The sequence below is a fragment of the Phyllobates terribilis genome, unplaced genomic scaffold (assembly GCF_046119375.1).
Source record: "Phyllobates terribilis strain yellow unplaced genomic scaffold, ASM4611937v1 Scaffold_7__3_contigs__length_470593459, whole genome shotgun sequence".
NCBI lineage: Eukaryota > Metazoa > Chordata > Amphibia > Anura > Dendrobatidae > Phyllobates > Phyllobates terribilis.
Window position 1 is genome coordinate 158,890,216 of NW_027362767.1, and position 27,311 is coordinate 158,917,526.

The window sequence follows — 27,311 nt, forward strand, 5'->3', positions numbered from 1 at the left end:
AGGTTTTGTGAAATTCAAGAGTTGGAGAAAAAAGAATTCTTGGGAAAGAGCACTCCGGCTTGCAGATTCACAATGGGTAGTAAGATCATGGGCACATGATTCTTCTGGAACATGCAAAGGTAAAAAATCTGGAGAAGAGGAAATGTCTACTTTACTGGAAAAACAAAGAGGAGACATGGCTGAAAATGGTAAATCTAGAGGTGATGCCGATCAAGACTTTTGTTCTTGAAACAATGACTGTTTGTTATATTTATGTTCCTCAATTCTTGTGTCATTACTAGTGTTGAGCGAGCACTAAAATGCTCATGTGCTCGAAGCTCACCGTGATACTTGGGTGCTCGACCCAAGCAACGAGCCCAATGTTAGTCTATGGGAGACCCGAGCATTTTTGCGGCGGCACCCCCGGCAGTCTGTAGAAAGCCTAAAAAGTGCCCAAAACGATAGTGACAGTGTTCAAAAGACATGGTGATCGCCCCAGAAAGCATTTCTGACCCCCAGATCACTGCTGTCAACAACGTGGTCAGAGGTATTAAGCCACTTTTACGGGCTCACAATAAAACATTCAAAAACCAAACTGAAACGGTTTTCCTGTGAAATATGTTAAGGAACTTCCTTTCCAGGGTAAAGACTTATGTATAAGGTAAAATAAATAACCAAAAACAAAAATACTCCTCCACACCTTGGGCTATGTTGTATTTACACTTTTGTATTGCTTTCAACTGTGACAAATGCATTCACCGGGAAATTTAATTTTAACATTTTACAATCTTATCTGGCCATGTGCTGTGTGACACATGCATACAGTGCTGAAAAGACATGGGAACAGCATGGGGAAGACCTCTGGAAGCATCTCTGACACCCAGGTCACTGCCTAAAAGTGTGCCCATCAGAAGTGATCCTTGCTGCATCATAAGATGCAGACTTGCAACTATCCCCGAGCAAGTTCTTGTCCCAGGGCAGTGTTCAATTGTACCTCCCCCATTCCTTGCAATGCAAGCGGAAGTATGCAGCCTGCCACCCACCCACCCCCAGGCTGCAATACCATACTGCTAGTGTTAGAACCCTCCTGTTAGTTTTTTTCTATTTTGTGGTCACGTGACCTGCTGCCTATTTATTCCAGCTCCGTCCTTCTGGCTTTGCTGGACTTTAGTGTTACTTTGACTCTTTATCTAGCCAGGTGCTTTTGTACCTATCTCTCTTTAGTTTGCTTGGTTCTTGGGCCTCTAAGTACTTTTTGTCTGTTTGTCTTTTTGCTCCGCTACAACTTCCTTATATCTATATGTCTGCGTTCAGACTAGCTGAGGACGAAGGCGGGTCTGTTCACAAAGAACAGGTTGCCCGCTGCATCGTAGGGAATCAGCTTAGTCCTATTGTAGGGACAGTTTTCCTTTCTTTCCTTAGTTCTTGTAGCAGATCATAACAGTAAGTCCAGCCCAAAATTTCCTAAGGAAAGAGATCCAGAGATCAGCATGGTGTCTGTTCAGGAATTGGCTCAACGCCTGCAGGGATTGTCTCTTGAGGAGGCCGAGCTCCAGCAACACGTGAGTAGCTGTCCTGGAGCGCATTTTGTTGAACCGAAGGTAGGTGTAACGGGTCTGGGAGGCGGAACCTCTGATCAACTATACAAGGGGGTGGTCCTTGTAAGGAAGCGGGTGGCGACCAGGGAAGACGGGCAGGTAGTCACAGCAGGTGACCGGGACAGTCTCTGGGTAAACGGGCAGGAGGTCACAGCAAGTGACCGGGGCAGTCTCTGGGTAAACGGGCAGGAGGTCACAGCAAGTGACCGGGACAGTCTCTGGGTAAAGAGTAGGTACGACCTGTGACGGCTGAGCCTCCAGGTAGGCTAGCAGGCAGATGGCAGATGTGTGCTCCTAGGTGAGCAAGCGAGAGTCTCTGGATAAGCAGGTGGTCACAGCAAGTGACGGTGGAGCCTCCAGGTAGGCTAACAGGCAGGTAGCAGATGAGCGCTCCCAGGTGAGCGGGCAAGAGTCTCTGGACTGGCAGGTGGTCACAGCACGTGACGGCGGAGCCTCCAGGTAGGCTAGCAGACAGGTAGCAGGTGAGCGGGAAAGAGTCTCTGGACAGGCAGGTGGTCACAGCACGTGACGGCGGAGCCTCCAGGTAGGCTAGCAGACTGGTAGCAGGTGAGCGCTCCCAGGTGAGCGGGCAAGCTGATCCATAGACAGACTGACAGGTGTCGGAAGGCAGACCGTCGGACCTCAGGCTAGCAAGCAGGTAAGCGGATAACAGGCAGGAATCAAACAGCATACTGGCAAGAAACTGGCAGGTAACTGGCAGGAAACTGGAAACGGGACCTGAGGGCTGAAGCAGAGTAGTTAACAGTGCTACAACATTGCTCGGGCACCTCCATTTTGGAGGAGGTGCCTTATATATGGTGAAGTCCTCCGGCCATTGGCCGGGGACTCCTTAGGACGGCGCGCGCGGCCCCTTTAAGAGGGGGGAAGCGCGCGCACCCTAAGCACCGTGGCCGGGAAGGAGCGCGCGCTGCCAGCAGAGCGGGAGGAAGACGCCGGGCTCGGAGCGGAGAGGTGAGGGGAACAGCATCCCTGCCTAGCAGGGGGCAGGGACGCCGACGCTACAGTACCCCCCCCTTTAGGCCCCCCCTTTTTTAGGCCAGACAGAAATTTAGCAAGGATGAGAGGGGCATGGATGTTCTCCCGAGGCTCCCACGTTCTCTCCTCAGGACCAAACCCAAACCCCTTCCAATCTACTAGAAAAAAGGTCTTTCCTCTTACCCTTTTGGTGGCCAGAATGTTCTCTACCTCAAACTCGTTTTCAGCGGAAACCGGAGCAGGAGGCGTACCTGTAGACTTGGAAAAAGAGTTAAGTACCACGGGTTTGAGGAGAGATACATGGAAGGAGTTAGGGATCCGCAAGTTGGCCGGGAGTTTCAATTTATAGGCCACCGGGTTGATCTGACTGATAACCTCCAGAGGACCGATGAACTGAGGCCCTAACTTATAGGAAGGAATCTTGAGCCGGACATACTTGGACGAGAGCCAGACTTTATCCCCAGGACGGAATTGAGGAGGATCCAGACGTTTTTTGTCAGCGTGTCTTTTCATACGCTCGGACGACTGAAGGAGTGCGGACCGGGTACTCTCCCACATGGAGGAAAATTTGTTAACAAGAGATTCCGCAGCCGGATTATCCACCGAGGTGGAGACGGGAAATGGGATCCGAGGATGCTGACCGAAGACTACAAAAAACGGGGATTTGGAGGAAGATTCGCTCTCGTGATTGTTGTAAGAGAATTCGGCCCATGGCAGGAGATCCACCCAGTCAGAATGGGGGCATTAACGAAGTGCCGGAGGTAACTGGTCAGGATCTGATTGATCCGCTCCACTTGACCATTAGACTGTGGGTGGTAAGCGGAGGAGAAGTCCAGGGTGACGTCTAGCAGTTTACAAGTGGCTCTCCAGAAGCGTGAGGTGAACTGTACCCCACGATCCGACACGATGTGGAGGGGCAGGCCATGAAGACGGAAGATGTGGCGGATAAAGTCTTTAGCCAGCTCGAGTGCAGACGGGAGACCTGGCAGGGGAACGAAATGAGCCATCTTGGAAAAGTGGTCAGCGACCACCCAAATGACCGTACAACCGGCAGAGACTAGGAGATCAGTTATGAAGTCCATAGCTATATGCTGCCAGGGGGCAGCAGGTACAGGAAGCGGAAGGAGGCGACCGGCTGGCAGGTGTCTCGGAACCTTGTTGCGGGCGCAGGACACACAGGCAGAAACAAAGTCTATTACGTCCTTGTGCAGGGTAGGCCACCAGTAGTGCCGGGTAATAAGCTGGAGGGTCTTTTTCTGACCGGCGTGGCCAGCTAGTTTAGACGAGTGACCCCAGTGTAGGATCTTCTCCCGATCAGGTACCGATACGAGCGTCTTACCGGGAGGGAGACGATTTAGACTCACGGGAGCCACCTGCATTACTCTGGCGGGATCGATGATATGTTTAGGTTCTTCCTCGAGATCAGACACCAGAAAGGATCGGGACAAGGCGTCCGCTTTGATGTTTTTGTCAGCCGGGCGAAAATGAAGAACAAAATCAAAGCGAGCAAAAAACAAGGACCACCGGGCTTGGCGCGGGTTAAGTCTCTGGGCATGCTGGAGGTAAGCCAAGTTCTTGTGGTCAGTGTAAATTATTACCGGGTGAAGAGCCCCCTCGAGCAGGTAACGCCACTCCTCCAATGCCAGCTTGATGGCCAATAACTCTCGGTCTCCTATAGAATAGTTGCGCTCAGAAGAGGAGAAGAGTTTGGAGAAGAAGCCACAAGTTACCATTCTCCCGGAAGACGATTTTTGGGTCAGTACCGCTCTGGCTCCAGAGGAGGAGGCGTCAACTTCCAGGAAGAACTGCTTGTTGCCGTCCGGGCGATGCAGCACCGGGGCAGAAGAGAAGGCCTGTTTTAAGGAAAGAAAGGCCTCCTCTGCTTCGGGCGGCCACTCTCTGGGATTAGTGCCATTACCGGTGAGTGCGGAAATTGGGGCAGTCCGGGAAGAGAAGTGCGGTATGAAGAGGCGGTAGTAGTTGGCGAAGCCCAGGAACCGCTGAATAGCCTTCAACCCCTCCGGTCGATGCCACTTCTCGATGGCAGACAGTTTCTCAGGATCCATTCGTAGGCCGGTCTGAGAAATTATGTAGCCCAAAAACGGAAGCGAGGTCTGGTCAAAGAGGCACTTCTCATATTTAGCGAAGAGGTGGTTCTGCCTGAGCCTGAGCAGGACCTGACGAACATCCCTCCGGTGAGTCTGGAGATCCGGAGAGAAGACCAAGATGTCGTCCAGGTACACCACTACGCAGGAGTAGAGAAGGTCCCGGAAGATGTCATTGACCAACTCTTGAAAGACGGCGGGAGCGTTACAGAGACCAAAGGGCATTACCAGATATTCATAGTGGCCGTCCCGGGTGTTGAATGCAGTCTTCCATTCATCCCCCTGACGGATACGGACCAGGTTTTACGCCCCACGGAGGTCCAGTTTGGTGAAGATTCTAGCCCCCCTCAGACGATCAAATAATTCCGGAATAAGCGGAAGGGGGTACTTATTCTTTACCGTGATCTGGTTAAGGCCTCTATAGTCTATACAGGGACGGAGAGGGCCGTCCTTCTTTTTAACGAAAAAGAACCCTGCTCCCGCCGGGGAGGTAGATTTCCGGATAAATCCCCGGGCCAGATTCTCCTCAATATATTCGGACATAGACCGGGTCTCAGCAGCGGACAATGGGTAAATACGCCCACGGGGAGGAGTAGTACTGGGTAACAGGTCGATAGGACAGTCGTATGGTCTATGAGGGGGTAATGTCTCTGCCTCCTTTTTATTAAAGACATCAGCATATGACCAATAAGGAATCGGAAGTCCAGGTAGATTAGTTGGGGTAGGAGAAGGACGGACGGGATGAACGGGAACCAAACAAGTCTTATGGCAGTCCTGTCCCCAGCGAAGGACTCCTCCGGTCTGCCAGTCATGCACGGGTGCATGTTTCTGGAGCCAAGGTAGACCTAGTAAGAGGGCGTGAGAGAGTCCAGGCAGAACATGAAAGGAGATGCTCTCAGAATGCAGCATTCCCACCTGCAGAGTAATGGATTCGGTGATGAGTTGGATGGGACGTGGTAAGAGGCCCCCATCCACGGCAGCGACAGATAAGGGTACAGCCAGAGGTTTGGTGGGAATGCGGTATTTTTCTACCAGGGACTGTGAAATAAGATTCCCGGCTGCTCCAGAGTCAAGTTGGGCTAGTTCGAAATAACGGTTCTCCCCGCAGATGATTGAGACTGACAGCAGCAGAGATGGAGAGGGTTTATTCTTGTCTAGGACGACCTCTCTGAACGATCCTAGACACAGGCGTTTCCCGACCTCTCCGGGCAGGTACGGATCCGGTGCTCCTTACTGCCACAGTAGAAGCAGCTCCCCTCGGCACGGCGTAAGTCTTGACGGGTTTTGACCATCTTGGTTTGGTCGACCTGCATAGGCTCAGGAGAGTGTGCCTGGGGAGTAACGGAGGGAGTGACGGGTTTCTGAAAAGTAGGAGCTAGACGTGGAAACCTCCTCTCACGGGTGACCTCTTTGGCGCGCTCCTGGAACCGTAGGTCAATCCGGGTGGCAAGAGTTATTAAGTCGTCGAGAGTGGTAGGAATGTCCCGACCGGCGAGTTCATCTTTAATACGGCCGGACAGACCCTCCCAGAAGACAGATACAAGAGCGTCGTTATCCCAGGCCAGCTCCGAGGCAAGGGTACGGAACCGTATGGCACGGTGAGACTTCCCTGACGGAGGCGTAGCAGAGACGAAGCGGATGAGGTCTTCCGTCCGGGTTCATCGAAGACTTTCCGGAAAGCCGTGAGAAAGGCTGGCAAGTCGGACACCAGGGGGTCTCCTCTCTCCTATAGAGGATTTAGCCAAGCCAGAGCCTCCCCCGTGAAGTGGGACATAATAAAGGCCACTTTGGACCGGTCGGAGATAAACTGGTGGGACAAGAGTTCAAAGTGCAGGGTGCACTGGTTTATGAAGCCCCGAGCTTGAGCGGAGTCACCTCCGAAGCAAGTAGGTGCGGAAAGCCGGGGTCAAGGACAGGATACCATGGTATTGGTGGGCAGCGGCGCTGCCGGGTTGCGAGTCATGACACTAGCGGTGGTTGCTGGTGGAGCAGTCAGAGTGTCCAGGCGAGAGTTGACATTCCGCAGGTGACCCAGGATGGACTCCTGTTGGGACCTCTGACGGGACAGTTCATGACATAGGTCCGAGAGCGAGGGAGCTTGGGTACCACCGGGTTCCATGGCCCGAGCAAACTGAAACAGGTCTGGGAGGCGGAACCTCTGAGCAACTATACAAGGGGGTGGTCCTTGTAAGGAAGCGGGTGGTGACCAGGGAAGACGGGCAGGTAGTCACAGCAGGTGACCGGGACAGTCTCTGGGTAAACGGGCAGGAGGTCACAGCAAGTGACCGGGGCAGTCTCTGGGTAAACGGGCAGGAGGTCACAGCAAGTGACCGGGACAGTCTCTGGGTAAAGAGTAGGTACGACCTGTGACGGCTGAGCCTCCAGGTAGGCTAGCAGGCAGATGGCAGATGTGTGCTCCCAGGTGAGCAGGCGAGAGTCTCTGGATAAGCAGGTGGTCACAGCAAGTGACGGCGGAGCCTCCAGGTAGGCTAACAGGCAGGTAGCAGATGAGCGCTCCCAGGTGAGCGGGCAAGAGTCTCTGGACTGGCAGGTGGTCACAGCACGTGACGGCGGAGCATCCAGGTAGGCTAGCAGACTGGTAGCAGGTGAGCGCTCCCAGGTGAGCGGGCAAGCTGGTCCATAGACAGACTGACAGGTGTCGGAAGGCAGACCGTCGGACCTCAGGCTAGCAAGCAGGTAAGCGGATAACAGGCAGGAATCAAACAGCAAACTGGCAGGTAACTGGCAGGAAACTGGAAACGGGACCTGAGGGCTGAAGCAGAGTAGTGAACAGTGCTACACCATTACTCGGGCACCTCCATTTTGGAGGAGGTGCCTTATATATGGTGAAGTCCTCCGGCAATTGGCCGGGGACTCCTTAGGACGGCGCGCGCGGCCCCTTTAAGAGGGGGGAAGCGCGCGCGCCCTAAGCACCGTGGCCGGGAAGGAGCGCGCGCTGCCAGCAGAGCGGGAGGAAGACGCCGGGCTTGGAGCGGAGAGGTGAGGGGAACAGCGTCCCTGCCTAGCAGGGGGCAGAGACGCCAACGCTACAGTAGGACTGCCTGATTTTTTTTATGGTAAACAACAAGATTTTTTTTCCTTTAAAAATGCTTGTTTATTAAATTTTTGTTTGAGACCCAGGTCTTCTGGGAATGAATCACAGCGCATTGGGTTTATCATGTCACTTTTGCGCAAGGAACCACAGGGATGGGCCTTTTCTCTCCAACCTAATGATCCGTGTTTTAGATCAATGGAAGATTTTTTTTCTGCTATGGGGTTGTTGTATGACGATCCTGATCGAGTCTCTTCTGCTGAGACACAACTGAGACGTTTAAAGCAGGGGTCAGGTGATGTTGAAAATTATTGTACACACTTCAGAAGGTGGTCTTCTGAAGTGAGATGGAATGATTTGGCGTTAAAATGTTTGTTTCTTGCTGGTTTAAGTGAAAGGGTTAAGGATCTGCTGATTGCTTTCCCTGCACCTGGAACCTTGCAAGAAGCCATGCAATTAGCTATACAGGTGGACAGGAGACTGCGTGCCAGGGTTAATGAGGAGAAAACTCCTGCTATGGCAGCTACTAGTCATCAGTGGGTCTGGTCGGACGACGGAGAACCGATGGAGATTGGGGCGATGTCACTCCGCTCTCAGGAAAAAGACAGCAGGTTTTCCAAGGGATTGTGTTTTTATTGTGGTAAATCTGACCATTTTGTTAAGAACTGTGAGCTTCTGTTAAACAAAGAAAAAAAAAAGGTCAGTTACGCCCGTATTGCTTGTTTAAACTCTAAGTGAGTATTTCTTTCAGGGAGTACCTCATTGCAGGAGGAGTTGATTGAATTTCAGGTATTTGTGGATTGTGGTTCTACACTGAATGTGATTGATAAGGGATTTTTGGAAAAACTTAAATTGGAACCCAAACCTTTGTCATCTCCTATTTCTGTGGTTGCTGTTGATAACACTCCTTTGAAATGTGTTACTCACAAGGTTTTTGAATTTCCCCTCACTATTAATGGTATTCACCAAGAGAATTTGGATTTAGTGGTATTAAATAATTTACCTTCTCCAGTAGTTTTAGGTTTACCTTGGTTAAAACTGCACAATCCTTTACTGGACTGTTCTACTAATGAGATTAAATCTTGGAGTCCTAAGTGTTATGATAAATGTTGTAACGGTCGCATTGCTGCTGTGGAAAGAGGGGAATTACCTGTACCTATTCAGGATTTTTGGAAGGTTTTTTCAGAGGAGGAGTCGCAAATTCTACCTCCTCATAGAGACTATGATTGCACCATTGAGTTTGTTCCTGGAGCTACTCTTCCCAAGAGTCGCATATTTAATCTTACTATCCCTGAAAGAAAGGCCTTGGAGGAATACATACAGACGAGCTTGGCTGCTGGTCACATTAGACCTTCTAAGTCACCTGTGGCTGTTGAATTTTTTTTTGTAAAAAAAAAAGGACGGCTGTTTACGTCCATGTCTGGACTTTCGCAAAATTAATAAAATTAACGTACGCAATTCCTACCCACTGCCTTTAATTCCTGACTTGTTTAACCAGTTAGTGGGGGCCAAGTGGTTCTCTAAAATTGATCTCCGGGGGGCATACAATTTGTTGCGAATGAAGGAGGGTGATGAATGGAAGACTGCTTTTAACACTCCGGTGGGTCATTTTGAGAATCTGGTGATGCCTTTTGGTCTACCAATGCACCAGCGTTTTTTCAGAACCTTATTAATGACATCCTGAGACCTTTGATTGGTAAGAATGTGGTGGTGTATTTGGATGACATTTTGATTTATTCGCCAGATCTGGAGTCTTATTGGCAGAGCGTACGTGAGGTATTGCAGTTAGTAAGTGACAATTCACTTTTTGCTAAGCTGGAGAAATGCGAGTTCGCTGTGCAGAGAATTAGTTTTTTGGGCTACATTGTCTCCAGCGAGGTCCTTGAGATGGACCCGGTGAAGGTTCAGGCTGTGCAAGAATGGCCTAGACCTATTGGTTTGAAATCTATACAGAGATTTTTGGGTTTTGCCAATTATTATAGAAAATTCATTAAGAATTTTTCTATAATTGTTAAGCCGCTGACCGATCTCACCAGGAAAGGTGCAAATACGGTCCAGTGGACTAAGGCCATTGAAGCTTTTGTGTATCTCAAGGAGAGGTTCAGTTCTGCCCCCATCCTTATGCAGCCTGATGAGACCAAGCCTTTTTTGGTCGAGGTTGAAGCTTCTTCGGTGGGGGTCGGTGCGGTTTTGTTTCAGGAGAACAAGGATGGGGTTCAACCCTGTGCGTTTTTTTCAAAAAAAATTTCTGAAACCGAACTTAATTACGATGTTGGTAATCGGGAATTGCTGGCTATCAAACTCGCATTTGAAAATTGGCGTCATTTCTTGGAAGGTGCTAAATTTCCCATTAAGGTTTTCACTGATCATAAGAATCTGATCTATCTAGATGCTGCCAAGCGCTTGAATGCCCGTCAGGCTAGGTGGGCTCTTTTTTTTTCGCGGTTTAATTTTTCTGTTACTTACATCCCGGGTACCAAGAATGTTAAAGCTGATGCTTTATCTCTCAGCTTTTCTCCCATGGTTGGTACCCAGGAGGAGGAGAGCATTTTACAGGAAGGAGTTGTGATAGCAGCATTGGACTCCGCTTTGCAAGATGGGATTCTGAAAGCCCAGGAGAATGCCCCATCTAACACTCCTCATGGGAGGTTGTTTGTACCTAGAACCTTTAGGAGAGAGTTGTTGGTGGAGTATCATGAGTCTCGGTTGGCAGGTCATCCAGGAATTTCTGAGACTAAGAGACTTGTGGGTCGCAGTTTTTGGTGGCCTGGGTGGCAGAAGGAAATCATTAAATGGGTGTGTCAATGTACGGTGTGTGCCAGATCAAAGGCTTCACATGCTCCTGTTGCGGGGTTGCTTTGCCCTCTGGAGGTTCCTAGTGCACCTTGGACGCATCTTGCAATGGATTTTATTACTGACCTTCCTGTGTCCGAGGGTTTCACTGTCATCTGGGTGGTCGAAGACCGTTTTAGCAAGATGTGTCACTTGGTTCCTTTCATTAAACTGCCCTGCGCTAAGACACTCGCTAAGGCTTTTGTCAAGGAAATTGTCAGGCTCCATGGCGTTCCTACCGACATTGTTTCCGATAAGGGACCTCAGTTCATGGCTCGTTTTTGGCGTGCTTTTTGTGACAGGTTGGGAGTCCATTTGTCATTTTCATCTGGGTATCATTCTGAGTCTAATGGACAGACAGAAAGAAAGAACCAGGATGTTGAGCAGTTTTTGCGTTGTTTTGTGGCAAACAATCAAGAGGGATGGTCTGAGTTTCTGCCACTTGCTGAATTTGCTCTTAACAACCATACATCCTCTTCTGCTGGGTGTTCTCCTTTTTTTTTGTTGTACTGGGAGACGTCCGTCGTTTGGTTCGTTCTCCAAATTGGTGTCGGCTGTGCCTGGGGAGGAGAATTTTTCCGGTGATTTAGAGAGAGTTTGGACTGATGTATGTTGTAACCTTCAAGAGGCTAACAAAAAGTCTAAGAAGTATTTTAACAGGAAACGTCAAGAGGTTTTGTTTACGGTTGGTGACATGGTTTGGTTGTCCTCAAAGAATCTGCGGTTGAGGATTCCTTCTAAGAAATTGGGTCCGAAGTTTGTGGGACCATTTAAGGTGCTTCAGGTGGTTAACCAGTCTGCTGTTAGGTTGGAGGTTCCCTCCTTCTGGAAGATTAATCCGGTGTTTCATGTTTCCTTGTTGAAAAAAGCTGATGTATCGGATAGGGATGCCACTGTCACAGTTCCTCCGGTGGTGGAAGACGGTGAATATGAAATTTCTCGTATCCTGAATTCCCGAAGGCATAGAGGGAGATTGCAGTATCTCGTCGCTTGGAAAGGTTTCGGTCCTGAGGATAACTCCTGGGTAAGGGCAGATGATGTCTCTGCTCCTAGACTTATCAGAGCGTTTCACAGGAGGTTTCCTGAGAGGCCTGGGCCTGGAGGATCCGGAGGATCCTCATAGAAGAGGGGGTACTGTTAGAACCCTCCTGTTAGTATTTTTCTATTTTGTGGTCACGTGACCTGCTGCCTATTTATTCCAGCTCCGCCCTTCTGGCTTTGCTGGACTTCAGTGTTACTTTGACTCTTTATCTAGCCAGGTGCTTTTGTACCTATCTCTCTTTAGTTTGCTTGGTCCTTGGACCTCTAAGTACTTTTTGTCTGTTTGTCTTTTTGCTCCGCTACAACTTCTGCTAGGAGGTGTCCAGTTTTGTCCCAGTCCTTAGTACTTTTAGGGACCTCTTCCTTATATCTATAGGTCTGCGTTCAGACTAGCTGAGGATGAAGGCGGGTCTGTTCACAAGGAACAGGTTGCCCGCTGCATTGTAGGGAATCAGCTTAGTCCTATTGTAGGGACAGTTCTCCTTTCTTTCCTTAGTTCTTGTTGCAGATCATAACAGCTAGCTTGCTTGCACTTGAAATTGGGCCTTTTAGGCATGTGGAGACAGACTCTGGCCACCATGTCATGGCTGCGTCAGCGGCCTGGTATCCATACTCAGTCCCCAGCCGCCCGACGGCCGGTTGTCCATGTGTCACCCAGGGGGAATATAGGGGGCTCGGTACCCGGGCCTTTTACCTTGTTTAGGAGGTCACGGCAGTCGGCTCCTGGGCCCGTACTCTGGGTCTCTCTTTAAAAAGGGGTTTTTAGTGTACAGTTTGTCTCGTGACGTCACCTGTGGTTTCCGGTAATGGTTACCGACGCTGCTGCAGACCTCCGGGGGGTGATGGGATGGCAGCTATGATGTTTCTGCTCCCCACAGGCGGAGCGGGCCCCCGGGGCAGTGTAGGTGCAAATGGTGGTGATGCTGGGGCTTGCACTGCAGGAGAGATGGCGCAGCAGGAGTAACTGACAGAGACTGAGGATTCACTTCAGTACCTTTACTGGTGCGGATGTCAGGTACGGTCCAGGGTACTCGGTAGGAAGGGTGCACTTCAGGACTTCTCCCCAGTGAGCAGGTATAAGGCCTCTTGGTCTGTGTTTCCCTCTCTCTAAGCTCCTGGCCAGCCTGCAACTGGGCCTAGCTTCTGTGTCATGCTGTTCCTTCACCTGTCGCTTGGTAGTAGGACCTTTTTCTGGCAACCACTATCCCTGGACGCCGGGGCCTTCGTGGTCGCTAGTCCTGTCAAGGGCTTAGCTTCAGGTCGACCAGGGACTTGTAGTCCTCCTGGTATGCCGGTGATCCCTACTGGGTATAAAGGACCCTGTAGGCGCGGACCCGGTGTCCGGTTTGTGTCTTGGGGTGAGCCTATGATGCTCCTCTGCCCCCCTCAACTCCTCTCTCCTCTCCTCTTTGCCTCCGGCCACACTTGGGGCCCTCAACTCAGCTGCAGATGTGCTGCGTCTTCACTGCTCTTAGTGGCAGCACACTCTCTGACTAAACTAACTGAACTGCCTGGCTCCACCCTCCATATATATATCCCTAAAAGGGCTCCTTCTGGTGGTATGAGGTGGAAGGGTGGAGGTGTTTGTTTGTAGTGAGGGCTTCGTGTGGAGAAGTCCGTCCATGCACCCTTTTTGGTCCTGTGGTACCTGTTGTACCAGGGTGCCACATCCACGCTCGGTCCCCAGCCGCCAGGGGGCGGCCGGATGTCCATACTCGGTCCCCAGCCGCCCCACGGCCGAGTGCCCACACACGGTCCCCAGCCGCCTGGGGGCGGCCGGGTGTCGATAAATGGTCCCCAGCCGCCCCTATTTCTCCTGGGAACTTCCCCCACACTTTTCTTAGCCTGGCCTGCTTTAGGGCAGCATTGGACGAGCCCACCAGAGAACCAGACTCTTCCGGTGGGCCCTGGCTTCTCCATCAGGGGAGTTGAGAGTGCCAAGGGGAGGAGCATGATGATGATGATAGAAGTTAGCTATTTTGCAGAATTGAGGTCCTGGGGTCAATTCCCACCAAGGACAACAATTAAAAGCATGTGCAATTCTGTATTTGACATTATATAGAAGAAAGGAAAGGCAACTAGTACGGGTGGCTCAGTGGTTAGCACTGTTGGAATCCAGGGTTCAAATCACAACAAAAACAACAAATGCAAGGAGTTTGTATGTTCTCCCTGTGTCTGCGTGGGTTTCCTCCCACACTCCAAAGACTTGTTGTGGACTGTCGTCTCTCACCTGCGGTCACTTATTGCAGACTGTCGGCTCTCGCCTGCGGTCACTTGTTGTGGACTGTCGGCTCTCGCCTTTGGTCACTTGTTGTGGACTGTCGGCTCTCGCCTGCGGTCACTTGTTGTGGACTGTCGGCTCTCGCCTGCGGTCACTTGTTGTGGACTGTCTGCTCTCGCCTGCGGTCACTTGTTGTGGACTGTCGGCTCTCGCCTTCAGTCACTTGTGATCTGTCGGCTCTCGCCTGCGGTCACTTACTGTGGACTTTCAGCTCTCGCCTGCGGTCACTTGTTGCGGACTGTCTACTGTCGCCTGCGGTCACTTGTTGTGGACTGTCGGCTCTCGCCTTTGGTCACTTGTTGTGGACTGTCGGCTCTCGCCTGCGGTCACTTGTTGTGGACTGTCGGCTCTCGCCTGCGGTCACTTGTTGTGGACTGTCTGCTCTCGCCTGCAGTCACTTGTTGTGGACTGTCGGCTCTCGCCTTCAGTCACTTGTGATCTGTCGGCTCTCGCCTGCGGTCACTTACTGTGGACTTTCAGCTCTCGCCTGCGGTCACTTGTTGCGGACTGTCTACTGTCGCCTGCGGTCACTTGTTGTGGACTGTCTACTGTCGCCTGCGGTCACTTGTTGCGGACTGTCTGCTGTCGTCGGCGGTGACTTATTGTGGACAGTCTGCTGTCGCCTGCGGTCACTTGTTGTGGACTGTCTGCTGTCTCCTACGGTCACTTGTTGCGGACTGTCTGCTGTTGCCTGCGATCACTTATTGTGGACTGTCGTCTCTCTCCTGCGGTCACTTGCTGAGGACTGTCGACTCTCGCCTGTGGTCACTTGTTGTAGACTGTCTGCCGTTGCCTGCGGTCAATAATTGTAGACTGTCTGCTGTCACCTGCGGTCACTTGTTGCGGACTGTCTGCTGTCGCCTGCGGTTTCTTGTTGCAGACTGCTGTCTCCTGCCGTCACTTGTTGCGGACTGTCAGCTGTTGCCTGCGGTCACTTATTGTGGACTGTCTGCTGTCACCTGCTTTCTCTTGTTGCAGACTGTCTGCTGTCGCCTGCGGTCACTTGTTGCGGACTGTCTACTGTCGCCTGCGGTCACTTGTTGTGGACTGTCGGCTCTCGCCTTTGGTCACTTGTTGTGGACTGTCGGCTCTCGCCTGCGGTCACTTGTTGTGGACTGTCGGCTCTCGCCTGCGGTCACTTGTTGTGGACTGTCTGCTCTCGCCTGCAGTCACTTGTTGTGGACTGTCGGCTCTCGCCTTCAGTCACTTGTGATCTGTCGGCTCTCGCCTGCGGTCACTTACTGTGGACTTTCAGCTCTCGCCTGCGGTCACTTGTTGCGGACTGTCTACTGTCGCCTGCGGTCACTTGTTGCGGACTGTCTACTGTCGCCTGCGGTCACTTGTTGTGGACTGTCTACTGTCGCCTGCGGTCACTTGTTGCGGACTGTCTGCTGTCGTCGGCGGTGACTTATTGTGGACAGTCTGCTGTCGCCTGCGGTCACTTGTTGTGGACTGTCTGCTGTCTCCTACGGTCACTTGTTGCGGACTGTCTGCTGTTGCCTGCGATCACTTATTGTGGACTGTCGTCTCTCTCCTGCGGTCACTTGCTGAGGACTGTCGACTCTCGCCTGTGGTCACTTGTTGTAGACTGTCTGCTGTTGCCTGCGGTCAATAATTGTAGACTGTCTGCTGTCACCTGCGGTCACTTGTTGCGGACTGTCTGCTGTCGCCTGCGGTTTCTTGTTGCAGACTGCTGTCTCCTGCCGTCACTTGTTGCGGACTGTCAGCTGTTGCCTGCGGTCACTTATTGTGGACTGTCTGCTGTCACCTGCTTTCTCTTGTTGCAGACTGTCTGCTGTTGCCTGCGGTCACTTGTTGCAGACTGTCTGCTGTCGCCTGTCGTCTCTTGTTGCAGACTGTCTGCTGTCGCCTGCCGTCTCTTGTTGCAGACTGTCTGATGTCGCCAGCGGTCACTTATTGTGGATTGTCTGCTGTTACCTGCGGTCTCTTGTTGCAGACTGTCTGCTGTCACCTGCGGTCTCTTGTTGCAGACTGTCTGCTGTCGCCTGCGGTCTCTTGTTGCAGACTGTCTGATGTCGCCTGCGGTCTCTTGTTGCAGACTGTCTGCTGTCGCCTGCGGTCTCTTGTTGCAGACTGTCTGCTGTCGCCTGCGGTCTCTTGTTGCAGACTGTCTGCTGTCGCCTGCGGTCTCTTGTTGCAGACTGTCTGCTGTCGCCTGCGGTCTCTTGTTGCAGACTGTCTGCTGTTGCCTGTGGTCTCTTGTTGCAGACTGTCTGCTGTCGCCTGCGGTCTCTTGTTGCAGACTGTCTGCTGTCGCCTGCGGTCTCTTGTTGCAGACTGTCTGCTGTCGCCTGTGGTCTCTTGTTGCAGACTGTCTGCTGTCGCCTGCGGTCTCTTGTTGCAGACTGTCTGCTGTCGCCTGCGGTCTCTTGTTGCAGACTGTCTGCTGTCGCCTGCGGTCTCTTGTTGCAGACTGTCTGCTGTCGCCTGCGGTCTCTTGTTGCAGACTGTCTGCTGTCGCCTGCGGTCTCTTGTTGCAGACTGTCTGATGTCGCCTGCGGTCTCTTGTTGCAGACTGTCTGCTGTCGCCTGCGGTCTCTTGTTGCAGACTGTCTGCTGTCGCCTGCGGTCTCTCTTGTGGTGATGAAATACTGAATTGAAAAGGAGATAAAACCGGATAGCAATCAAATTCAACCCCGTACAGGGGGAGAGGAGGAAGAGCACAGACTGTTGTAAAGAGGGAGAGGAGGAAGAGCACAGACTATTGTAAGGAGGGAGAGGAGGAAGAGCACAGACTGTTGTATGGAGGGAGAGGAGGAAGAGCACAGACTGTTGTATGGAGGGAGAGGGGGAAGAGCACAGACTGTTGTATAGAGGGAGAGGGGGAAGAGCACAGACTGTTGTATGGAGGGAGAGGAGGAAGAGCACAGACTGTTGTATGGAGGGAGAGGGGGAAGAGCACAGACTGTTGTATGGAGGGAGAGGAGGAAGAGCACAGACTGTTGTATGGAGGGAGAGGGGGAAGAGCACAGACTATTGTAAGGAGGGAGAGGAGGAAGAGCACAGACTGTTGTAAGGAGGGAGAGGAGGAAGAGCACAGACTGTTGTATGGAGGGAGAGGAGGAAGAGCACAGACTATTGTAAGGAGGGAGAGGAGGAAGAGCACAGACTGTTGTATGGAGGGAGAGGAGGAAGAGCACAGACTGTTGTATGGAGGGAGAGGAGGAAGAGCACAGACTGTTGTATGGAGGGAGAGGAGGAAGAGCACAGACTGTTGTATGGAGGGAGAGGGGGAAGAGCACAGACTGTTGTACGGAGGGAGAGGAGGAAGAGCACAGACTGTTGTATGGAGGGAGAGGGGGAAGAGCACAGACTGTTGTATGGAGGGAGAGGAGGAAGAGCATAGACTGTTGTATGGAGGGAGAGGGGGAAGAGCACAGACTATTGTACAGGTAGGAGAGGGGGAAGAGCACAGACTTGTACAGGAGGGAGATGGGGAAGAGCACAGACTATTGTATGGAGGGAGAGGGGGAATAGCACAGACTGTTGTATGGAGGGAGAGGGGGAAGAGCACAGACTTGTACAGGAGGGAGATGGGGAAGAGCACAGACTATTGTATGGAGGGAGAGGGGGAATAGCTCAGACTATTGTATGGAGGGAGAGGGGGAATAGCACATACTTCTACAGGTAGGAGAGCGGGAAGAGCACAGACTGTTGTATGGAGGGAGAGGGGGAAGAGCACAGACTTGTACAGGAGGGAGAGGGGGAAGAGAACAGACTATTGTATGGAGGGAGGGGGGGAGAGCACAGACTATTGTACAGGTGGGAGAGGGGGAAGAGCACAGACTTGTACAGGAGTGAGAGGGGGAAGTGACTCGCCCCCTGGGCCTAGCGTGCACGTGTGTGGGATACCCGGAGCCGGGTCTCTGGGGGTTGTAGTGTCCGTGGCGGTGACTCGGTCCCGTGGCTCAGGGTGGTCAGGCCAATGGCGGTATTTTGTGGGGGTTTTTAGGTTAATTGTCCGACTACGCCACCCGTGGATTGCGGTCAGTGCGGACCGCCGCTGCAAGGCAGACCGCTGGGACTGATGGGGTATGCAGCTTAGGTAGTGTGACTCCCCACGGGAAGAGTGCAGCCCCAGGGCAGTGTAGTTGATGGTGAGGGTGATAGTGCACGGGTGTCCCAGCACTAGTAGTGCTGGTGCGGCGATGAAGCAGGAACAACTCAGAGTCTTTGCAGTGCAGTTCAGGGTCTTTACTGGTGATATTAAGGCAGACCCTCCCGGGAGTATTGGCTAGCATAAGGGGGCCTGGTCAGTCTGCGAGCAAACAGGAGTTCCCCTGGCCAGGTGGAGTTGTAGGCCTCCCCGTCTATCTGCACTCTTTCTGGCTACCTTGCTGTAAGCGGGTAGAAGTAGCCCACGTCCCTGAGTATACCGTGTGGTGCTCACCCATATGGCTGGTGACTTGGGACCTTCTGTTAGCCTCCGCTCCTTGATGGCGGCGCTGGTCCCTTCCTTGTGACTGAGCCTCCGGGCTTCTATGGCCAGAGGGCCTGGAATCCCCTGCCGGCTGGTTTCTGCTTTTGGGCTTAGAGATCCTTACAGCCTCGGACTCCGGTGTCCGGTACTTAGATTCTTCTGCCAGGGCGAGCTATATCTCTGCTTAGCTTCCAGCCCTTGGTCTTCTGCTCCTAGCTCCTACAGAGCTCCTGCTGCTTCTCTCCCTGTGTCTGCTTGTTCTCCAGGCTCTGACTGTCTAATCCCGCCCCAGACCCAGTTTATAAGGGCAGATTCCTCCCCTCCCAGTCCTGGGCAGGAGATGTTGCATGCTTAAGGGCTCCTGACCAGAGAAACCTCCCACTTGCTCTCAGACGTAATATTTCTATTACTGTGGCAACCAGACCCCTGGGGTGCCACAGAAGAGCACAGACTGTTGTATGGAGGGAGAGGTGGAAGAGCACATACTATTGTACAGGTGGGAGAGGGGGAAGAGCACAGACTTGTACAGGAGGGAGAGGGGGAAGAGCGCAGACTTGTACAGGAGGGAGAGGAGGAAGAGCACAGACTGTAGTATCAAGGGAGAGGTGGAAGAGCACAGACTTGTACAGGTGGGAGTGGGGGAAGAGCACAGACTATTGTACAGGTGGGAGAGGGGGAAGAGCACAGACTTATACAGGAGGGAGAGGGGGAAGAGCGCAGACTTGTACTGGAGGGAGAGGGGGAAGAGCACAGACTGTTTTATGGAGGGAGAGGGGGAATAGCACATACTTCTACAAGAGGGAGAGGGGAGAAGAGCACAGACTTGTAGAAGAGGGAGAGGTGGAAGAGGACAGACTGTTGTATGGAGGGAGAGGGGGGAGAACACAGACTATTGTACAGGTAGGAGAGGGGGAAGAGCACAGACTAGTGTACAGGTGTGAGAGGGTGAAAAGCACAAACTGTTGTATGGAGGGAGAGGGGGAAGAGCACAGACTAGTGTACAGGTGTGAGAGGGGGAAGAACACAAACTGTTGTATGGAGGGAGAGGGGGAAGAGCACAGACTGTTGTATGGAGGGAGAGGGGGAAGAGCACAGACTGTTGTATGGAGGGAGAGGAGGAAGAGCACAGACTGTTGTATGGAGGGAGAGGGGGAAGAGCACAGACTGTTGTATGGAGGGAGAGGGGGAAGAGCACAGACTTATACAGGAGGGAGAGGGGGAAGAGCACAGACTTATACAGGAGGGAGAGGGGGAAGAGCACACACTTGTACAGGTGGGAGAGGGGGAAGAGCACACACTATTGTACAGGGGGAGATGGGGAAGAGCGCAGACTATTGTACAGGGGGAGATGGGGAAGAGCATAGACTTGTACAGGAGGGAGAGGGGGAAGAGCACAGACTGTTGTATGGAGGGAGAGAGGGAAGAGCACAGACTTGTGCAGGAGGGATTGGGGAAGAGCACACTCTTGTACAGGAGGGATTGGGGGAAAAGCACAAACTTGTACAGGTGGGAGAGGAGGAAGATAACAGACTATTGTACAGGGGGAGAGGGGGGAGAGCATAGACTTGTACAGGAGGGAGAGGAGGAAGAGCACAGACTGTTGTATGGAGGGAGAGGGGGAAGAGCACAGACTATTGTACAGGAGGGAGATGGGGAAGAGCACAGACTTGTACAGGAGGGAGATGGGGAAGAGCACAGACTATTGTATGGAGGGAGAGGGGGAATAGCACAGACTATTGTATGGAGGGAGAGGGGGAATAGCACATACTTCTACAGGTAGGAGAGCGGGAAGAGCACAGACTGTTGTATGGAGGGAGAGGGGGAAGAGCACAGACTTGTACAGGAGGGAGAGGGGGAAGAGAACAGACTATTGTATGGAGGGAGGGGGGAGAGCACAGACTATTGTACAGGTGGGAGAGGGGGAAGAGCACAGACTTGTACAGGAGTGAGAGGGGGAAGTGACTCGCCCCCTGGGCCTAGCATGCACGTGTGTGGGATACCCGGAGCCGGGTCTCTGGGGGTTGTAGTGTCCGTGGCGGTGACCGGGTCCCGTGGCTCAGGGTGGTCAGGCCAATGGCGGTATTTTGTGAGGGTTTTTAGGTTAATTGTCCGACTACGCCACCCGTGGATTGCGGTCAGTGCGGACCGCCGCTGCAAGGCAGACCGCTGGGACTGATGGGGTATGCAGCTTAGGTAGTGTGAGAGGGGGAAGAGCGCAGACTTGTACTGGAGGGAGAGGGGGAAGAGCACAGACTGTTTTATGGAGGGAGAGGGGGAATAGCACATACTTCTGCAAGAGGGAGAGGGGAGAAGAGCACAGACTTGTACAAGAGGGAGAGGTGGAAGAGGACAGACTGTTGTATGGAGGGAGAGGGGGGAGAACACAGACTAGTGTACAGGTAGGAGAGGGGGAAGAGCACAGACTAGTGTACAGGTGTGAGAGGGTGAAAAGCACAAACTGTTGTATGGAGGGAGAGGGGGAAGAGCACAGACTAGTGTACCGGTGTGAGAGGGGGAAGAACACAAACTGTTGTATGGAGGGAGAGGGGGAAGAGCACAGACTGTTGTACAGGTGGGAGAGGGGGAAGAACACAAACTGTTGTATGGAGGGAGAGGGGGAAGAGCACAGACTATTGTACAGGTGGGAGAGGGGGAGGAGCACAGACTATTGTACAGGGGGGAGAGGGGGAAGAGCACAGACTATTGTACAGGAGGAAGAGGGGGAAGAGCACAGACTGTTGTACAGGGGGAGAGAGGGAGGAGCATAGACTTTTGTATAGGGGGAGAGGGGGAAGACTACAGACTTGTACAGGAGGTAGAGGGGGAAGAGCACAGATTTGTACAGGAGGGAGAGGGGGAAGAGCACAGACTATTGTACAGGGGGAGAGGGGAAAGAGCTCAGATTTGTACTAGTGGGAGAGGGGGAAGAGCACAGACTATTGTACAGGGGGTAGAGGGGGAAGAGCACAGACTTGTACAGGAGGGAGAGGGGGAAGAGCACAGACTGTTCTACAGGAGGGAGAGGGAAAAGAGCACAGACTTGTACAGTAGGAAGAGGGGGAAGAACACAGACTGTTGTACAGGGGGAGAGGGAAAAGAGCACAGACTTGTACAGTAGGGAGAGGGGGAAGAACACAGACTGTTGTACAGGGGGAGAGGGAAAAGAGCACAGACTTGTACAAGTTGGAGCGGCAGGGGAAGGGCACAGACTATTTAACAGGGGCTAGAGGGGGGAGAGTGCAGACTTGTACAGGAGGGAGAGGGGGAAGAGCACAGACTATTGTACAGGGGGAGAGGGGGAAGAGCACAGACTTGTACTGGTGGGAGAGGGGGAAGAGCACAGACTATCGTACAGGTGGGAGAGGAGGAAGAGCACAGACTATTGTACAGGTGGGAGAGTGGGAAGAGTACAGACTTGTTCATGGGGGAGAGGGGGAAGAGCACAGACAAGTAAGTGCAAAAAAACATCTATGGTTCCAAGAAATAAACAAAATCATATGATCAATACTGATCAAAACCCAAAATATAATAATATTCTAAGGAGCGCCGCGCTATCGGTTTTTAGATCTTGATGCATTCATCCCTCCTTCATCTCAATGGCCATAAAAGGTAAAAAGAAATCCGAGAAACTAGAGACAAAAACAAAATATCAACATGTAATCACAGAGGAGGTAAATTACAGAAAATGCAAAAGCGACATTTCTTAAAATCTGGAAGGAACCCTTGTCCCCAATGTAACAATCCAACAGCACTCAGTGTCAGATGCTTCTCATCACCCCTCCACTCCAACCCACCCCCTGACGTTATCTGACCAAGTGCACCCTAAAGCTATGAGGGTGACAGATCATTTGAGAGGCCCCCACAGCCCCCTTACCCAGTATTATGTTCCCCACTTTGAATGATTTTGCCACACAGCCCCCTTATAAAGTATTATAACTGTAAGTAATGATGTCTCGGTCTAATACTGTAGTCAGTTTCTGCTCCAAAAACTCTTTGAAAACCTCTGTGTGCTCATACTGGGTGGACATAAAGGTTTTTTTTCAGACGTTTTTGGAGTGGATACTCTCCAAAATCCTCCTAAAAACTCTTGAAAAACTCTACTAATTTACTTGCATGGGAAAGCCACTTGGCTGTTCATATGAGGTATTTAAAAAAAATTTCCTAAAGGGGTTGTAGAAAAAAAACTTCTAGGGGAAAAAAAGAAAGTGCATGTCATCTCTCCAAACCATTGTACTGTTCAATCAAAAGGATGCAAAAACCTTAAGGAAAAGAAGCCTCCCCAAAAAGTGCACACATGAAGTATGTTCACAAGTGGCGTTTTTGCAATTTATATTTCTGCAACAAAAACCAGAGAGTTGGCAGGTTTTTTTTTTTTTTCGCATACCTTTTTGCTGCATTTTTCGCATACCTTTTTGATGCGTTTTTACTTGCGTTTTTTTTCCAATTTATTAGAATGGGTGAAAATTACAGTAAAAATACTGAAAGAATTGACATGCTGCAGATTTTCAAAAATGCCCAGAGCTCAAAAAAGCAAGGAAAAAAAATACTAATTACTTAGATATATTCAATTCATCTCTCAAGTTTAAGACTTCTTTTTCACAGGATGGAAAGCAGGGTCACTGTGGTTTTCATCTCTATAGAAGCTTTCAGCCCAATAACACAACCAGCATGATTATATCTAAAGGTCGGCTGAACATATCCGCTACTGGCAATAGCTCTACTCACGTAGTCTTTGTGGTCAATGTGGACAGAAAAGAACCATCTAATATACATGAGTCGTGACTCTGGACAGCTCTTCAGTAAACTCAAGGTTGCAAGTTGTAGCCACCATGTCAAGGCTGGTACTGTTCTTATTAATCTGTAAGTAGCGGAATATTTTTTGTAGCTCTATGTTAGTATTTTTGTTAGTGATTGATATACAGTGTATAAGCAGTCGGACATGCAGAACGTCGGGCGTTGAAAGTTCTCCCACAAATTCTAGTATGCAGATCATCAATCGGTGAGGACCATCTATGGTCTTTAGTTGTCTAGCTTGTCCCTATATGTATTTATTCTAGTGTAGAATGTGAAGCCACCGATTGAGCAGGTATTTTTCATAATTTTATGGACTTATTCTGGTAATTTGTTTTTTACAAAATTGAAGACTTGTTACAATAGATTACTGTATGGAAAAACTCTCCTCCCACAGACTGAAAGATGAAAGGTTTTGCGGCTTCTGTGTTCAGGTTTCCATCTTCCTAAACTGCCTCTCTCTCACTATTCCCTATATTTCAAAGGTTCAGTCTTTCCGTAACAGTTCCCTGCCTCTGAATGGTTCTGTCTCCTTGTTACTAACCCCTCCTAAGACTCCCATACATATTAGACTAATATCGGTTGAGCTGACTGATATCAATAGGTTCGGCTGATGGTCTAATTTGTATAAGGGCAATGGCCGATTGATTATCAGGAGAGATGTTGATCGATCGGCCAAAGCATCAATCAAACGGCAGCCAGACTAAAGGTCTCCATGCACATGTTACACTCAGCGAAAACCACAAATATAATGGTATTGGTCATCAGTCTAGTGTGTATGGGAGATTTCTGAGTCTCCCCGACAGCTATAGTCAACGGAATGAAAGATCTGGTCTGTTGGACCTCCGAAGACCAATCCTTTTGCTTTCGAGGAGATAAGAAGCTGCTAAAGAAGTCTCCCATAGAGAACACAGGAGCGCTCAGCTGAACTTGACACCCTCATGTATGGAGGTTTGGGAAAGATAGATGTTGGCCGATATCTAATGTATGGTGGCCTCAATTATGGGACAGTCATGCCACATGGCAGGACCTCTCAATACTTAAGCTTGCAATACACATTAGATTACTGTCGGCTAAATGATCATTTGGCCAACAGCTCTCTCTCCCGACTCACTAATGCACAGGAATGCTCGGCTTCGCCAAGTACTCCTCGTTCGGTCAAGTGCAATCTGTACAGGTTCTTCAGTGTTTTATGGTTTTCTCTTCTTATCTCTATGACTGAACTGTGAGCTTGACATCTTCTCACTATACAGGTTCACCCCAAAATGTCTGCTGTCTTCCCTACCTCAGCTTTTATACAGGCTATGATAGTCTCTCTTGATTAACTGATTCATTTTAAGAGACTTTTTTTTTAACAATATCTTTTAAAATCTGCAGGATAATTAATGATAAACTAGAGCCTCTAGGTAGCACATCTCTATTTTCCCAAGTGGACTTATATTAGGTCAATAGAAAGCGACGCCTAGGAAGGGAAACAGAATTGTAATTTTTGAAAAAATTCAATATTAGCAGATTTTTTATTTACCATTGTATAGAATATAGGGATCATTGTGTCCATTGCAAATTTACTGTGGAAGGCAAAATTTACCAAATTGTTAATATTTTCCCCAAAAATGTGCGGTGCGTTCTAAATTAGAGTAATTATTCCCTGATTGCAGATTACATCTAAAATGTTATGTGACAAAAACATCTCTGTCTGTTTTGCAGCGCTGTCTATGGAAAATACAGGTAAGAAACTTCCTTAGTTGTATATTTGCTCTCATCCAGAAGTAATTAAAGAAACATATAAAAAGTTGATTCGACCATGTAAGGTAAAGCAGTCTCCTTCACAAATGTAGCACTCTACAACCCCTCCAGTGGTGTCCAGATGGACTTTTTAGCCACAACCATACAATGATTATGTTGCACTTACTTAAGACCAGATGACCCCTCTAACAAGCATATGAGAAGTTAGGTAACCATAGTTGGAGATATTTCAGCCATCCTTTTTTCTCCTGTTTTAGGATTTTCTAGTAAACCGCAGGTCATCTTTACACCTAACTGGAACAAAATACTAACCTTCGATACAGTCAACATCACATGCGATGTGGGTTCGACTGCTCCGATGGGCATGAGATATGACTGGTACAAAGATGGCATAAACCTGACTACAGATCACAGAAGCATTAATATCAATTCCGCTCAACTCAATGATAGGGGCCAGTACCAATGCCAGGCTGGGGGTGGCAAAGTGAGCGATCCTGCAACACTGGATGTCGTAATTGGTGAGTTATGCTTATTAAAGAGTTAATCATTAGAAAACTCCTTTTACTATCTTATTAGGTTCTTTTTTTGTCTTCCAGACTTTGTGATCCTGCAGGTTCCCCGCTTGGTTAATGAAGGAGATTCAATTTATCTGAGATGTCACACTTATCCTGAAGATGCTAAAGAAGTCAGAGGCGTCACATACTACAAAGATGACAAGGTCATCCAATCATTCCTCCAAGATTCAGACTTACGTCTCGATACGGTTTCTATGAGTGACACGGGCAAATACAAATGTGAAAAGAAATTCTACTATACCCTTAGAGAAACGTGGTCAGATGAAGTATTGATCTCTGTGATCGGTAAATCACATTCAGTTGTTATACATCAAATTCTACGATAGTTTTTTTTTGTGTTAAATGCATGCAAACCTACTTAGGATATGATTTTCATGAAGAACTGATATTATATGTAAACTCCAGCCATAACTACAGGCTATGCCCCCATAACTACAGACACTGTGCCCCCAATAAACAGCCTCCAGAAAGTAAAGTGCACCGCCCAAAAAATCCAAACAAAATGCCCCCATACATATCACAGAGCTAAACAGAATGTTACAACAAGCAGGACCCATAAAAAGTACCCTACAAAAACCAAGGTCACCATAAATATTGAACTCAGAATGCACCCCATAAACAGTGCTATCAAAGATCCTCCTAAAACAGTGCCTTTAAAGTGCCCCCTTTAAAACTGTGCTATTAGAGAGCCACCAGAAATGGTACAATCTTTAAAGGAGTTGTTTCAGCTTATAGTGTTTTATCTATTATTGGGATAGGTTGTCAAAATCAGATTGGTGAAGGTCAAACACCCTGCACTCCTATTGATTAGGCACTAATAGAGGTTAGCCAATAATTTTGATGAAAAAATCGACACGTAAATTCTCTGAATTCGAACAATTTGTGATTCTATTTGCCAAAAAAATCCCGCCAACGTTTTAGACAAACCATAAAATTGCATCAATCAGAAAAGGCTCACATGACCTCAGGAGCAGCCGTGTAGGCTTCCCTACATTTTGTTTCAGCTATCACTTCACATGGTGTAGCAAAATCAATGAATTGTCCGTATAAAAGTGAAAGTAGGGAATTCAGCAGCTGCTTTGTGGTGAATCTGGATAGTGAGAAGACGTCACGCCTCACAGATTAGCCACAGAGATAGCCTTAAAACACTGAAGAAACTGTACAAACAGTGTGCAAATTATTTCACTGAGAATTTACATTTTTAGAAAAATTTCGTAAATTTGAATTTCTAAAGATTCGCTCATATCTGGTCTTAATCGGACCTGATCTGCAGTATCTGACAGCGGCTGCTACACATTAAACAGAGGGATGTTGTTTAGCTTAGTTCACAATTTACATCCAGTTGGCTCTGTAGCTAATAACAGATAATCGGTGGGGGACTGAGGTGAAGGACCACCACTGACCTGGTGTTGATGACCTATCCTGCGGATAGGTTCGCCATGCCCTGACAACCCTTTTAAAGAAGTCAACGCAGCACCATCTCACAAATTTCTTTCAGATGCCTAAACAGACAAATAGTGGAGTAGGAGAGTATGGTTGACATGAAATAATGTAAAAGAGAGGGAAAACCGAGAGTGCCAGAGTGCAGTCGGAATGAAGAACATTTTCGAGCCCAAAGGACTTTTTCCAACAGCGCAACAAAATGGCCAGGATGCAGAATCGGCAGCCTGTCCTAGTCACGTGTTTGTCTTGAGCCTTAAGAAATAAATCCCCCCTTTTTATATTCTTTTCCAGGTAACAAGCAGAGCAATGGACAAGTTCAGCAAGATTACAGCCATTCAAATGCAATGAGGCTGATATTGTCGGCAATCATCATAATAATAGGTGTCATTATAATATGCCATCACTATAGGCATTAACGTCAATAATAAAAT

General features: G+C 49.8%; 1 protein-coding gene across 7 annotated transcripts; it reads left to right on the top strand.

The window, feature by feature from the left end:
• LOC141152999 (low affinity immunoglobulin gamma Fc region receptor III-A-like) lies at nt 1-27,311 on the top strand. Of its 7 annotated transcripts, none has more exons than XM_073637667.1 (6): nt 1-119; nt 22,928-23,185; nt 24,775-24,844; nt 25,120-25,380; nt 25,459-25,722; nt 27,172-27,311. In XM_073637667.1, exons 3-6 carry the CDS (start codon nt 24,787-24,789, stop codon nt 27,294-27,296), a joined length of 708 nt encoding a protein of 235 aa, XP_073493768.1. In that variant the 5' UTR covers nt 1-119; nt 22,928-23,185; nt 24,775-24,786; the 3' UTR covers nt 27,297-27,311. The 7 variants fall into 7 exon arrangements, with proteins under 7 accessions (XP_073493768.1, XP_073493764.1, XP_073493763.1 ...); XM_073637666.1 differs by having other exon boundaries at nt 52-188; XM_073637668.1 differs by having other exon boundaries at nt 52-188; nt 24,824-24,844.